General features: G+C 39.4%; 1 protein-coding gene across 3 annotated transcripts in view; it reads left to right on the top strand.

Annotated features, from left to right (window-relative positions):
- The window catches only part of LOC126298189 (zinc finger FYVE domain-containing protein 26), a 381,844-nt gene that overhangs the window by 46,850 nt on the left and 320,215 nt on the right, over window positions 1–14,779 (top strand). For all 3 annotated transcript variants that reach the window (XM_049989496.1, XM_049989498.1, XM_049989497.1), the window contains exons 5-6: window positions 828–995; window positions 10,536–10,755. In XM_049989496.1, coding sequence (XP_049845453.1) covers window positions 828–995; window positions 10,536–10,755 — 388 coding nt within the window. The remainder of the gene's footprint in view (window positions 1–827; window positions 996–10,535; window positions 10,756–14,779) is intronic.

Below are 14,779 nucleotides of genomic sequence, written 5' to 3'. Positions count from 1 at the left end.
GATGCGTACAGTGCTATCTAGTGATAAAATGTTTGTCCATTCACATTTGATGCCATTGTGAGCAGTGGTTCTTTTTTACAGCATTTTGAAACTGCAACTTTAATTATAATCTCCCTTTGTCTCATATCTGTTTCTATATCTGTCACCAGCTTTTTGGCCACACTAGGATTATGTTTCCTGTCTCCTGTGTTTACTTACTTCTCATACATTTTGCACGCTTGTTTTACCCTCTATTTCCAACTTATTCTTCTGCTCACTTCACATTCTCTGTACTTCTGCTCATTTTATTTTACCCAGAACTTGCTCTTCCCCCATTTTTCTTCTTTTGTACTCTTTATCCTTCCCTTTACTTATCACTGGGTTAGCGCACTGGACTCGCATTTGGGAGGACGACGGTTCAATCCCGTCTCTGGCCATCCTGATTTAGGTTTTCCGTGATTTCCCTAAATCATTTCAGGCAAATGCTGGGATGGTTCCTTTGAAAGGGCACGGCCGATTTCCTTCCCAATCCTTCCCTAACCCGAGCTTGCGCTCCTTCTCTAATGACCTCGTTGTCGACGGGACGTTAAACACTAACTACCACCACTTATCACTGCTATTTGTTACATAGGTGTTAGTAATTATATTACCAGCTATGTATCTTTTTTAACATTCCCTCCGATCTGAAAATTATTGCATTGATTTGAAACTAAACAGCTTCCATCTGTGGTTATAGTGTTTAACATATCACATGACCAATTCATCCCACCTTAAAGAAACTAGTTATTTCACTTTAAATTTATTCTAAAAGCTTTACTGTAATGATTTAAATTGTGTTGATTTAACAGGATCTTGTATGCCAGTCAACAGGGAAAGGAAATGTAAGTTTTTCACACCTAGGAACCAGTTTATTTATGAATAACATCTATCCACTGGTGATACTCCAAATCTGGGAGATATTTTCAGGAGACAGTGCTGTCTTTCACATGATTGACAGGATTATTGCCAAGTTACAGGTAAGAGACACTTGGAGTATGTAGATATTTCATACAGTTATGTAACAGATTAGTAACTGTGTATAAATACAGATAACTGTGACCAGTGACATATGAAATATTTATTTCCATAAACTAATTTTGTAGCTTCTTCAGTCACATTTTCAGATGAGGCATACAGTAGTTGCATATTTATTTTTGTAGCTTGCTGATAGGTACTCCTTTCCTCCACAAGCATAGCTGAAAACTGCTGGCTAGTCATAGGCTCCTGTGGACTTGCTGCAAAATGTCTACCCAATGCATGCCACACATGCTCGTGGTATTCAGGTCAATGGCATAAGCAAGCGATTCCATTCTTCTAATATCCTCTATTTCCAAGAACTCCTCCACCCGTACTGTTCAATGTGGTCATACATTGTCACCCATTAAAATGAAATCAGGCCCAGATGCACCTCTGAAAAGGCACATGGGGACGGAGTGCAATGTCACAATAATTGACTGATGAGTGTACAGTGTTCAAAGAGATGGAGACCAGCACACTAATGCAACATTATGCCTCCCTACACAACAACACCTGGACCACCAACACAGTCGTGTTCAACAATGTTCCTGGGTGCATTACGTTTTCCCACCTCTTGCCATATGAGGGTACATAATGCACCCATGAACAGTGTCAAATAGGATTGTTTTGATGGTTAAGGTGTTATGGTGTGGAGAGTCATAGTGTTGCATTGGTATACTGACCTCCAAATCTTTTCACAATGTACGCTCGCCAGTCAATGTTTTTGTGACACTGTACGCCTTCCTCATGTGTGTCTTTTTAGAGGTGCACTCAGACCTGAATTCAATTTTGTGGATGACAGTGCATTACTGCATCAAACAGCTCAGGTGGTGGAACTCTTGGAATGAGAGGATACTCGGCAAATGGACTGGCCTGCCGATTCCCCCAAATGAAGTCCCATGGAGAAAATGTGGAATGCATTGGGGGTATGTTTTACAGCATGTCCACTTGTACCAATGACCATCCAGCAGTTTTCAGCTGTGCTGGTGGAGGAATGGGATGTCCTACCACAAGAACCCCTTACCAACTGTGAAACCGGCATGGGAGCACTCCACAGAGCATGCATTGCCATCCATGTTGAACGCACACCCCCATTAAGAACCATGTCCCACCTTTTATCATGTCCAGTGGACCGTTATAAGTAATAGTGACTTGTCTTTGTATAAAAGTGACATTTTTGTTCATCTCATTGTGTATTTCTTACCTTCTCTACTACACTGCAGCAGTTCTTTCTATATACAGTACAAGTTTTGTAGAGCTATGTTGCAGTGACATCTCATGCAACTGTTACTTCCATGCTTAAGTTTTGCACACCAATGTTGTATGCATTGGTTGAACATCACATACTGGATGCTGGTGACTTTTAGTGGAACTGTTTATAGTGATCAATTCTGTGGCCAATAACCAATGAAAATGGAAGCTTCCAGGTGGTGTCAGTTTATTTAATTCATACAGATTATGGTGCAGGTTGATGGGAACAACTCTCCTAACACATGTCCACTGATAAAAAGAGTATTTCTGATTCAGTTTTTGTGCAGTCATATTGAGTGTTTTGGTTATTTGTAAGAAGTGGGTTATGTTCTACTTGGTTCATCACATGGTTATTTGTAAGAAGTGGGTTGTGTTCTACTTGGTTCATCACATAATGTGAAATGAACTTCAGAGACCTCTTGGCAGAATGAACAATATAGACCATCTGCATGTCCCATTCACAAATGCAGACACAGCACACACTATTGAACTGTATAGAGAATGTAGGTTTACTATTACTTCTTTTACACACATGGCTTTATATAACAGTTTGCTGCCATCCAAAGAGTATTCAGTAACAATTTTCATATCAAAGAAATATGAACTATGCAAGTCATGAAAATGGTGCAGAATGTTTTTGAGCAGTGTATTATGGAGCACTTGGCATGAAGTTTAGAATTATCTCCTTTCCAAGAATTGATGTACTGTGTTGTGTGTAAAATGCAACAACACTACATGTTAGTTGTCAAATGAAAAATTTGCCTTTTACAAAATTCAGTGGTGGCCACACTATCTACAGAGGTTTTACTTGTGTATTACTTTTCTTAACTTTTTTGGTAATTGTTGAATGAATGTTTGGAAAAGCTTGAACAACATAAAACATAATTTCTGTCTGCTTTCTTTGGAAAGGTCATTTTACTGTGGCATATTCCACAAATTCCTTAGAAATATTTTGATTGTACAGAAAATTGTAGACACCTTTGTTTCAAATACAAAATACCTTTTGCAACAGATAATGTGTTTCTGATATATGTGAAATCTCAAACTCAACAAAATTTGTCAAAGTAATAGGTTTGGAAAATGACATTTTATTGTGTTGTTTGATTGTTCAAATGTCATATGTATGGAAAAGTGCTTAAACTAATCAACTCAAACACTTTTTGTCATTGTGAACATTTCACATCATCATGATTTAACATTTTGGTAATTTATAAACTGTAAAATCAGCACTATGAAAATGAATATGACATAAATATGTACTTGAACTTATCAATGTTACCTGATTGGAGTGAAGATACCATCCTGTTCATGAACTCCATTTAAATGTGTTTTTGAACGAAAAAATATGTACACATGTATTAAGAAAATGAGATGTAGATAGCAAAATTGAGAGGACAATGTAAATTATGAAGTAGTTCAAGCCAAAACAACAGCGCTGGAGAAAGGAGAGCATCCTAAACTTTACCATATCAATTTGGCAGTCAGACAGATGCAACTTATGAGATGATTTAAACCAAAGAGGACAGAGGCAAATGATGCAGAACAATTGAAAACTACAAACATCAATGTATTCATCAATCAATTGTAAATTACAAACTGATTTGGGCATGCAAGAGCAGAAGCAAAGGAGGCATTGCAACTAAAACCTCTGTAAGTAAACACAAAAATGGTGTGCGATCAGCAAGTGGAAATCACTTGTGAGAACAACACAGGAAGTTTTTGAGGGTCTTGCACCAGCCAAAAAAGAAGAAACTACAGAATGTACACTTAGAATACAGTCCAAAACTGCCAGCAAAAAGAAAAGTGTATAACAATACTACATAGAGTATTCCATATGTAAGTAACTAGAAGCTGAAGGTTCACAAATGAAATACAACCAGACATATTATGTACTAATGAATGTGAGCCAACTGGAAGTCAGATAGGTAATAAGACAAAAAAGAACTATGTCTTATCCAGTTACTTCTGTAGATTCAAACATAAAGGTATGTATATTTAAACAAGGAACCCCTAAATATTATAAACAGTAATGGCTTGAGGCCACCCATTGCTAAAGACAAAGATCTTGAAATTCCTGGTGTAGTAACAAATGACTTAAGAGAGTTTTGTGTACACAGATCACCAGGTGGCAGTATCAGCATCTTTCTGGAAAAAGTTGCAAATTTGTGACAAACAAATATGAAGAGAAACATTTTTATGTGTGGATATTACATGGGAAAAGGATCAAAAACAAGACAAAGATTTTAAATAAATGTTAATACAGTATAACATGGAGGCAATAATATCTGCACATTTAAATGCATATATAAGTGAAGTATGAAATTGCATAATTTTTATATTTAATTTTTATAAGCAATTTCACACTTTACTGATATACGCCTTAAATTATGCTTCTGATATCAAATGTCAGCCAGCTCATGTAGAATGTTATCTGTCTTTTCCAATATTCTTCCCATCTCGTGACCGTTCATAGGCTGATTATTTTATCAACATCAGTAAGGCTTTTAACATTCTTTGTATATTATGTTTAATGTTGTTTGATATGATAAATTTAATTATGTAACTGCCATCACCTCTGTGGACTCTAGTGGATGGATGTTTGCGCCTATCTTACAAGTATCTTAACAGGATACAAAGCTGTTTTCATGTCACAGTATGTCCTTATACTACACTTGATGAGTTGCTTCATGTAACAAAATTTAAATGGTGTGTTTCTCATTAACTTTTATGTACAGAACATATTCTATGTAATAATAACAGTTGACATATAATGCTTTTTTTCTGTTTTTCTTTATATTATAAAAATGACCAGTCTGCCATCAAGTATATTTTTGTATGAAGTAAAAATAAATTTTATATTGAAAACGGACAATACAGTGGCTACAGATGATACAGAAATAATAAACATATTTAGTGATAATAACATAAGTGTGGTAAAGGTCTTCTTAAAACTGGAAAGAACAGCCCAAAAGAGAAGGATATGAAACCATATATATAAAATAGAAAGAAACTTCCACATGGGAAAAATATATTAAAAACAAAGATTACAAGACTTACCAAGCGGGAAAGCGCCGGCAGACAGGCACATGAACAAAACACACAAACACACACACAGAATTACTGGCTTTCGCAACCGATGGTTGCTTCTTCAGGAAGGAGAGGGAAAGACGAAAGGATGCGGGTTTTAAGGGAGAGGGTAAGGAGTCATTTCCGCTCCCGGGATTGGAATGACTCCTTACCCTCTCCCTTAAAACCCGCATCCTTTCGTCTTTCCCTCTCCTTCCTGAAGAAGCAACCATCGGTTGCGAAAGCCAGTAATTCTGTGTGTGTGTTTGTGTGTTTTGTTCATGTGCCTGTCTGCCGGCGCTTTCCCGCTTGGTAAGTCTTGGAATCTTTGTTTTTAATATAAACCATATATATATATATATATATATATATATATATATATATATATATATATATATATATATATATATATATATCGTAGAGCACCATCATCTTGAAACCTGTCCCTAAAAATGAACTGTGAAAAACTCTCCAGAAACTGAAGGCCCAGAAATCAGGTGTTGATGATTAAACATAGAATCACATAATATACTAATAAGTGAGCAAATAATCCCATCATTTCTGGATATAACAAATATCTCTTTCAGAGATGGAATTTTTCCACAAAAACTGAAGATAAGCAGGGTTGTGCCAGTGTACATGAATGGCGATGAGGGTGACACCACCAACTACAGATCAGTTTCATTGATACAAGGTTTCTCAAAACCCCTATTAATGCTTTTATGTAATAGATTAGTTGTTTATCTAAACAGACACATTCTTGCACCATCACAGCATGTGATGCAAAGTTCCTGTCATGGCTTAAAGGTGATCAATGTCAATTTCATATGTGGAATAGTTCGTAGAGTAGTTGTCTTGTTTGTGTTTAGTCTAAATGGATAAACTAGAATATATGTCATCATGAGAGTCTTTGTTTTAGATACTATATCACCAACAGAAGTTAAACCAAAACATGGCTGTATTTCTCTTGAAGATGAAACATGGGAAGAATGTCCTAAAACTGCATTCACATATGAAAACATTGATAAAGTGCACAGTTTGGGATTGGAAGATTACAGACTAAATGTCCAGTTTACATTCAAAAAATTATTATGACAAAGCTTTGTGCAAGGTGAATGCTGCATTTATGAATTCTGACCAAAAGCAAATGCAAAAATGAATTTCTCAGCAATGTTTGCACCAGTTTTAAAATAGTAACTGATTCTGGACACCACATTCTTGCTGAAAACTGATCTGGCCCCAGAATTTCAGAAACAAAACATTAGTAAAGAAGTATATGGGAGCCAACAGATTGAGAAAAAAAGGAAAAAGAGATTCTTCAATGTTCCAGAAAGCTTATAATCAATATTTTCTAAGAAACCTAGAAAAGTTAAAAATACCTGGGGAAAATTGAGGGATCTGAAGTAAAAATTGTTGAAACATTCAGCTTATTCATCAGAGTTGGCTCCATTTGCCTTTCATCTGTTCCCATATCCAAAGAAATTTGTGTCTGGAAAAATTTTGGGGCAAGAAAGAGGTTACCACCATCATAGATGGTGATATCTCAGTTTAGAAATACACTGTAATCCTTGGAAAAATATGGACAAATTGCATTGGCTAAAAAGGGGAATATGTTGAAAATCTATTAATTTTGACTTTTAAATCAGTTTTTCACTGTCAGGCTGAGAATTTTTCACCTTTTTCTCATATAACACACAGAGCAGAAGGAGCACAAGAAAGAGTGAGATGAGGGAACTGAAAATGAAATTAAGGTTAGGGAGAAGCATGTGGATAATAGAGGAGGAGGAGGAGGGGGGAGAGAGAGAGAGAGAGAGAGAGAGAGAGAGAGAGAGAGAGAGAGAGAGAGAGAGAGAGAGAGAGGGAGAGAGGGAGGAGGGGGGAGGGGGGGGTTCTGTGTGGCAAGGATGCAGGAGACTTGGAAGATAGCTGAATCAGATGGAGGACTGGAATTGGAGGTTTTCTGTAGGACTTAAGAAAATGTTGGAGGGAAAAACCACAGTTATGTTGGTCATATCTTTTGTGTTGTGGGTATAACAGAAATACAAAGATATTGAGTTACTAGTCTGAAATCATTAGCATCTCCAATCCAGATGCCAAGTATCTAGTATAACATGAAATCCAACTGGTTTGCAGCCGACACATGAATAAAATGTGTTGCAGAATCCCATCATCTGCAAATTGACATTGTCATGACGAATGCTATGATCTGGCAGTTGGGGGATGTACTTGCAGTTCCACTCCAATGGGAAACTTCCCACTTGCTACACTACCTTTTGTATAAGTATATAGATCATCTCTCCCTCACTTTGTGGCTGTATTGCTGTTATTTACAGCATCCCTCCCTTGTTGAGATATCATATATACACTCCTGGAAATGGAAAAAAGAACACATTGACACCGGTGTGTCAGACCCACCATACTTGCTCCGGACACTGCGAGAGGGCTATACAAGCAATGATCACACGCACGGCACAGTGGACACACCAGGAACCGCGGTGTTGGCCGTCGAATGGCGCTAGCTGCGCAGCATTTGTGCACCGCCGCCGTCAGTGTCAGCCAGTTTGCCGTGGCATACGGAGCTCCATCGCAGTCTTTAACACTGGTAGCATGCCGCGACAGCGTGGACGTGAACCGTATGTGCAGTTGACGGACTTTGAGCGAGGGCGTATAGTGGGCATGCGGGAGGCCGGGTGGACGTACCGCCGAATTGCTCAACACGTGGGGCGTGAGGTCTCCACAGTACATCGATGTTGTCGCCAGTGGTCGGTGGAAGGTGCACGTGCCCGTCGACCTGGGACCGGACTGCAGCGATGCACGGATGCACGCCAAGGCCGTAAGATCCTATGCAGTGCCGTAGGGGACCGCACCACCACTTCCCAGCAAATTAGGGACACTGTTGCTCCTGGGGTATCGGCGAGGACCATTCACAACCATCTCCATGAAGCTGGGCTACGGTCCCGCACACCGTTAGGCCGTCTTCCGCTCACACCCCAACATCGTGCAGCCCGCCTCCAGTGGTGTCGTGACAGGCGTGAATGGAGGGACGAATGGAGACTTGTCGTCTTCAGCGATGAGAGTCGCTTCTGCCTTGGTGCCAATGATGGTCGTATGCGTGTTTGGCACCGTGCAGGTGGGCGCCACAATCAGGACTGCATACGACCGAGGCACACAGGGCCAACACCCGGCATCATGGTGTGGGGAGCGATCTCCTACATTGGCCGTACACCTCTGGTGATCGTCGAGGGGACACAGAATAGTGCACGGTACATCCAAACCGTCATCGAACCCATCGTTCTACCATTACTAGACCGGCAAGGGAACTTGCTGTTCCAACAGGACAATGCACGTCCGCATGTATCCCGTGCCACCCAACGTGCTCTAGAAGGTGTAAGTCAACTACCCTGGCCAGCAAGATCTCCGGATCTGTCCCCCATTGAGCATGTTTGGGACTGGATGAAGTGTCGTCTCACGCGGTCTGCATGTCCAGCACGAACGCTGGTCCAACTGAGGCGCCAGGTGGAAATGGCATGGCAAGCCGTTCCACAGGACTACATCCAGCATCTCTACGATCGTCTCCATGGGAGAATTGCAGCCTGCATTGCTGCGAAAGGTGGATATACACTGTACTAGTGCCGACATTGTGCATGCTCTGTTGCCTGTGTGTATGTGCCTGTGGTTCTGTCAGTGTGATCATGTGATGTATCTGACCCCAGGAATGTGTCAATAAAGTTTCCCCTTCCTGGGACAATGAATTCACGATGTTCTTATTTCAATTTCCAGGAGTGTAGATTGAAATACCCCAGTTAGTGCTGGCTGAGTCTTGGAAGGAGGGTCACTAGTTTAAATCTCAGTTCCAGCCGAGGAATACATTGGGGGTGTAAGATGCCATCTGTGGGGAACAGTGCCAGAATCTGCTGGTTCAGTGGAGGGTTGATTGCATCAGAATCAAATGAGGGTGTAGGGCCTGCCAGAGATAGCTCTGCTGTGGCTGACTGTGTGGACCATCCCAGTGTTGTCCTGAATTATCACCTTTGTAAGCCGTAATGTGATAGCAGAGGATGCAGTTGGGTTTGTGGCTACATAGATGGCACACCTTACTAAAGATTGTGAGGTTTAATGTGTCATGAAGGATGGAGTTGGTTTTGGTTTTGATTATAGGCAACATCCATGGATGTGAGCATTCTGTTGCTGTGTGTACCTCTGATGCTTTTGGGAACCTATTTAGGTTGGCGGCAATAGTGCGAGGCCCACATGGCAGTGCCAGGTGCAGGGCTGCTTCCTGTCATGAGGTGGAGTGGCCGACCATACTGGAGTTATAAGGGGCTCTTCTCATATTTCAGTATGACCCTATAGGTGCTCAACAAGACAATTCATTTTCTGTTGGTATGGATGTGAGAGCTGCTTTTGTTTTTTCTTTGAAAGTCCCCACTGTATGCTCATCATCATCTTTCAAATGCAGATGGAGTGGGGCGGTCAGTAAATGAGTAATACCCTGTTGTATGCAGGAGTAAACTGAGTGCTGGTATTAGAGACTTGTGTGTGGGGGCCCTCTATGCCAAACATTTGTCATAAAGCCTGGAAGGTTATTTCTCACATTGTGCTGTATAGGCGACAGACATGTAGAAATTTTGAGATGTCCGTGACATTGAGCCACATCAACTTGGAAATGCATCTGCAAACTCAACAGGGGTGCAGTCAAATAGCTCTGTAAGCAGTGGCCATGATGAAATAGCTTGTGGGGTTGCCAATTTCTAACAGAAACAGTCAGAGCATCCCAGGTAAGGTGATAGACATACCTGACCTACAGAGATTGTGAAGGGCTGTGTGCTTCATTCTAAAGTACTCCAGTGTCCTGCGTGTAGAAGTGCACAGTACCTTCTGACACAAGCTGTATGGGATCATTTCTCAATGGAATTACTCAAAAATGCTCTGTGAATATATTTAATAAAATACGTAGACCCTTATTTTCTACTGTAAATCACTGTCTTAATGTAAACCACTGTCTGGGAATCTGGAGGCACTTACAACTGTTGAAGTTGTTAATACCTCAAACAGCTTTCAAAATACCAGTAAACTTCTTGCATACAGTATAAAAATAGTAGCAATTTAAGTGAGATATGTATCTTCTGTTTTTTTATATTTTTATCTGTTAGTATAATGCAACTTACTTTTGCGGTTTGCAGATTGATGTGGATTCTGTACTTGGTCAAATAATTGTGGCACTCCAATATCAGAAAACATTTTCAGAATGGTGTAAACCATACTGGCAAACAGATGTCATAAGTAACACAAGTTTATTGTTGCTTGCAAAAAACCACAGCACATTAGCAGTTCTCCACTGCATTACAAATTTGGCTGACACTCAGTGGGATAAAGTGAAAGAAATGTTGTGCTATAGACGATGTAAGTTACTGCAAGCTTATTTTCTTTGTGGCTTAATTTGAATAATTTTTTGTACATGTTTTATCTATGTTCTGTAGAAAGTGGAGAATTGTTTCTGCAAAACTCACAATTATAAGAAAATAAAACCTTGATAGAACAGATAAACCTACAGCAAAAAATCAATGATTACTCGTAAAATCATATGTAACACACAGTAATTAATACAACTGACAATAGCTTACTTTTCAGCCAATCAGCTATTTCTCAAAAAAAGATGAGACAAGTATGCCTATTCTTTCTTGGTTTTGGATAAGTTTTTGTGTCAGTATTAAATTTCACCATGATTATTAATGATTGAATGGTTTTGTGAGTTTATTTTATTCAGCTGCAACAACTATAGAATCATTCAAAGGCAGTCTGAGCTCAACAGTCTGCAATTCTTCTCCACTCCACCCCCTTAACTCCCACCCCTTCAAAATCCTGCTCCAGGTGCACAATAAATTTTCAGTGAAACTTAATTCATCAAAGTGTTGACCAATAAGAGTGACACTTCATTTGTTCATTGTTCATATGAACGGTATGCGCAATAATATCAAACTCACTGCTGAGATGTAGAGAGAAGGAAAATTACCATTTACAAATTTTTTCGCTGGAATGCTAATCCCAGTGGGCAGTTTGGCTAGTCTGTTTACTGAAAGTCAACATGTACTGACGTATATCTCAGTGCACAAAATACTTTCATCATCCAGCTCAAAACAGAGTTTTAAACATACTTATATATAGTGCTAAAATTGCATTTGACGACATGGATCCTGAGATTAATTATCATCAGGAGTTAACTGTAATACTTTTTGAGATAATAAAATGGAAGTTGTTGAAAGCCTGAGTTTACACACAAATGTATTATGGTGTGAAATCCAAGAAACATTTATCTCAGAATGTCACCACAAAATACTATATTCTCATAATAAGAGAACCTTTGTTGAATGCCAGATAACAGCAGAATGATAAAAGAAAGTGGGTCTTCCTTTGACAAGTCTTGTGCTGATTTAGTAGTATATAGTGTTCTTAAGGTACGATCAGATTTTCAGGACAAACATCTGGAAAACTTAAATTCACAATTGAACTCAGGCAAGGAGATGCACTAGCCTATATGTTTGTCAGTCTAGAATTAAAGGAAGTTATATGGGAGAGCAAATTGTGTAGGTGCAGGAGCCTAAAAATTAATAGCATGGAATACTGTAGTATGACTTATGAGAGTGGTGTAGTGCATCTAAATGATCTGACTGAATTAATGATAGAAAGGTACATCACTGTTAAAAGCTAAGTTAGGAATATATGGTTTCTAATCACCCAAGGCAAAACTGAAAGTGTAAACCTTTCCTGGAAAGAAACTAAAATTAGTCCTTAGAAACTGATAAATGTACAGGGTCCAGGAATTTAGGAATGGTGAACAGGTAAGAAATCTTGGAGTTTTGTTTAGTTACAGAACATGATTAATGGCCATAACAGAAAGAATGTAATAGTGTACTTAACAACAATAATATGAAAAAAGACAAATTTCTACTCATCCTATAGAGGAGATTTTGAGTCACAGATGGGCACAATGAAAAGTCTACTATTCATTTAAGTTATTGGTCAAAGAGCCTTCTGAATTCACACACACACACACACACACACACACACACACACACACACACACACGATTACTGTCTGGCCACTGAGTCTGGTCAAAGTGGCCAGAAAGCAGTTGTGTGTGAGCTGTACTTGTTTGAATATATGTCTGTGTTTTCTACTTCAGTAGAAGGTCTTTTGGCTGGAAGCCTAAATGGGCAGCACTCTTTTCATTGTGCCTTTCTGTGATTCAGTGTCTCCTGCATGTGGTGAGTACCAATTTATCCTTTTCATAATACAGATGTTGTTTCTGTTGTGGACTTTCCATTGTTTAATAGTGTACTTACACCCATAATTATGTCCATTACTAAGATCAGGATGTACTACTCTATCTGCTCTGTGCTCCAACAGATGTACAAACTTGAACTGTTACCAAATATAAAGAAAGAAAACTTAATGGTGTTCAAAAGAGAGATAGTAAGAAAGGTACAGTTATCAGTAATTGACAACATGTAAAAGACCTGACATAGACCATTGGCTATAGACAAATGTCTGTAGTGGACAGGCCACCTAAATCAAAGCTGGGAAATAACTTTCATAACATTGTAGATCACGAAACTTTCACCTCTGTATCACTACTTGGAAGGCCACAAACATGATGAAAGTGTGAAATAACAAGCATTGCTTGAAAATGTATGTCAGTAGACTTCTTTGAAGATATTTTTTGCAGGAACTAGTGCAGGCAAATTGTGTATGTGTGACAATAATGGCTTAAGTGTTACATGAACATTCAGCAGAAAACATTTTTGTTCTGGCAAGGAAACTGTGGAGGCTGAATGATACAAACTGAAAGAGAATTGTTAGGCAGACACAAAATATGTATCTACTGTTAAACTGGTAAGATCTATCACAGTTTAGTAGTAGTGTTTTGTAAAATGTAGAGCTTTTTCTCAGATTTAAAGGTAGCTGAAACCTTGAACCTTTGGCTGCTGCAGATGTTCTTTCAACTTGGTGCCATTAGTGTGGGCATGTTAGAACCTAATCTGGCTCTCTGCATGAAGTACCTACACTTTGTGTGGTTACCTGGGGCTGAGATACCCCTGCAGCCCATCTGCGTTCAATGTTCATGGAATGTTGTCAGTGACATCACCCTCTGGTGCTTAAGTTTTGTCATCACCAAGACAGAGCAAATATAATTGACATAAAAATTATCTGAGCATTTTTAGTTGTACTATAGCTTCTATACAGATGAATTAGTTCTCAGTTGGATTATTTTTGGATCCTGCTAGACCTAATACTTCCGTGTGTCACCATAAACACTTCTCCTCCTGAATTATCTAATCTGTTTTTTCCACTATACATTCCATGTGCTGTCAAATATTCCCTTACTATGTACTTCAGAGCCGGCCGGGGTGGTCGAGCAGTTCTAGGCGCTACAGTCTGGAACCGTGCGACCTCTACGGTCGCAGGTTCGAGTCCTGCCGTGGGCATGGATGTGTGTGATATTTGGTAATAATTGGTTTATCTGATGCTACTTTGTCTACTAGAGTGTCTCGGTGCTTCCTTTAACAACTCTCCACTGTGTAGTGTAGGTCAAGGAGTCTACAGTTGGTCTTATCACAGAACCAGTGGAGTGGCTGCTTTAGAACTCCACTCAGTTCTGAATAGTGTGTCCTGATCAGGCCTCCAAACAAATGCTGCAAATCAACAGCTGTTCACAGACGTCACAAGTGAAGCTAGGTCTTAACAACGTCCACCAGTCTCTGCAAAAAGCTGAATATGGCCCCAGAACCCAGGTGACATATATTGTCAGTGCTGATGTAACAATTTACACAGTTTCCTGTATCAGTCACGATATGGAGCTGACTGCAACCTGTTCTATCAATTGCTCCTGGAGTAACCTCTTCCAGCTGGCAGATACTTCCATCTGGAATGCACATCAAGTGGACATTCGGTTCATTTCTGCCATGTAACATTTTTTCCATAATGAGCCAACATATGCCTAGCACTGAAACTGCCTACCAATAGTAGCCCCTTCATCCCCTTCTGTGGATGCCATGAGCACAACAGAAGTGAAATTGCTGCATCAGCAGTAAAGGTTCATATGAATCTCATAAGGGTGTCTGTATGGGAGTTATTGTGACACAATTTCTGACTCCTTAAATGGTGTCAACTCATTGTAGTTGCACAGGAATATGATCCTTGGTAATCACACTCATACGTCATCAATGTGTAACATTCTCCCACGTGTGTGAGGATATTGTGAATGGCTGTTTCTCCCTTATGGGTTTTGAATTGTGCAGTTTAAATTACTGAGTTATCACCATATCGACATTTAAGTAACATCAGTGTTGTAAGAGAAGTCTTAAATAAGACCATATCATTCACATTGATGTTGCTTGTGATATAAATTGATTTTTCCAGTTATTTG

The sequence above is a fragment of the Schistocerca gregaria genome, chromosome X, assembly GCF_023897955.1.
Source record: "Schistocerca gregaria isolate iqSchGreg1 chromosome X, iqSchGreg1.2, whole genome shotgun sequence".
In the NCBI taxonomy this organism is placed as follows: Eukaryota; Metazoa; Arthropoda; class Insecta; order Orthoptera; family Acrididae; genus Schistocerca; species Schistocerca gregaria.
Note: the sequence above shows the minus strand (reverse complement) of the source record. Positions and strands in the feature narration are given on the sequence as shown.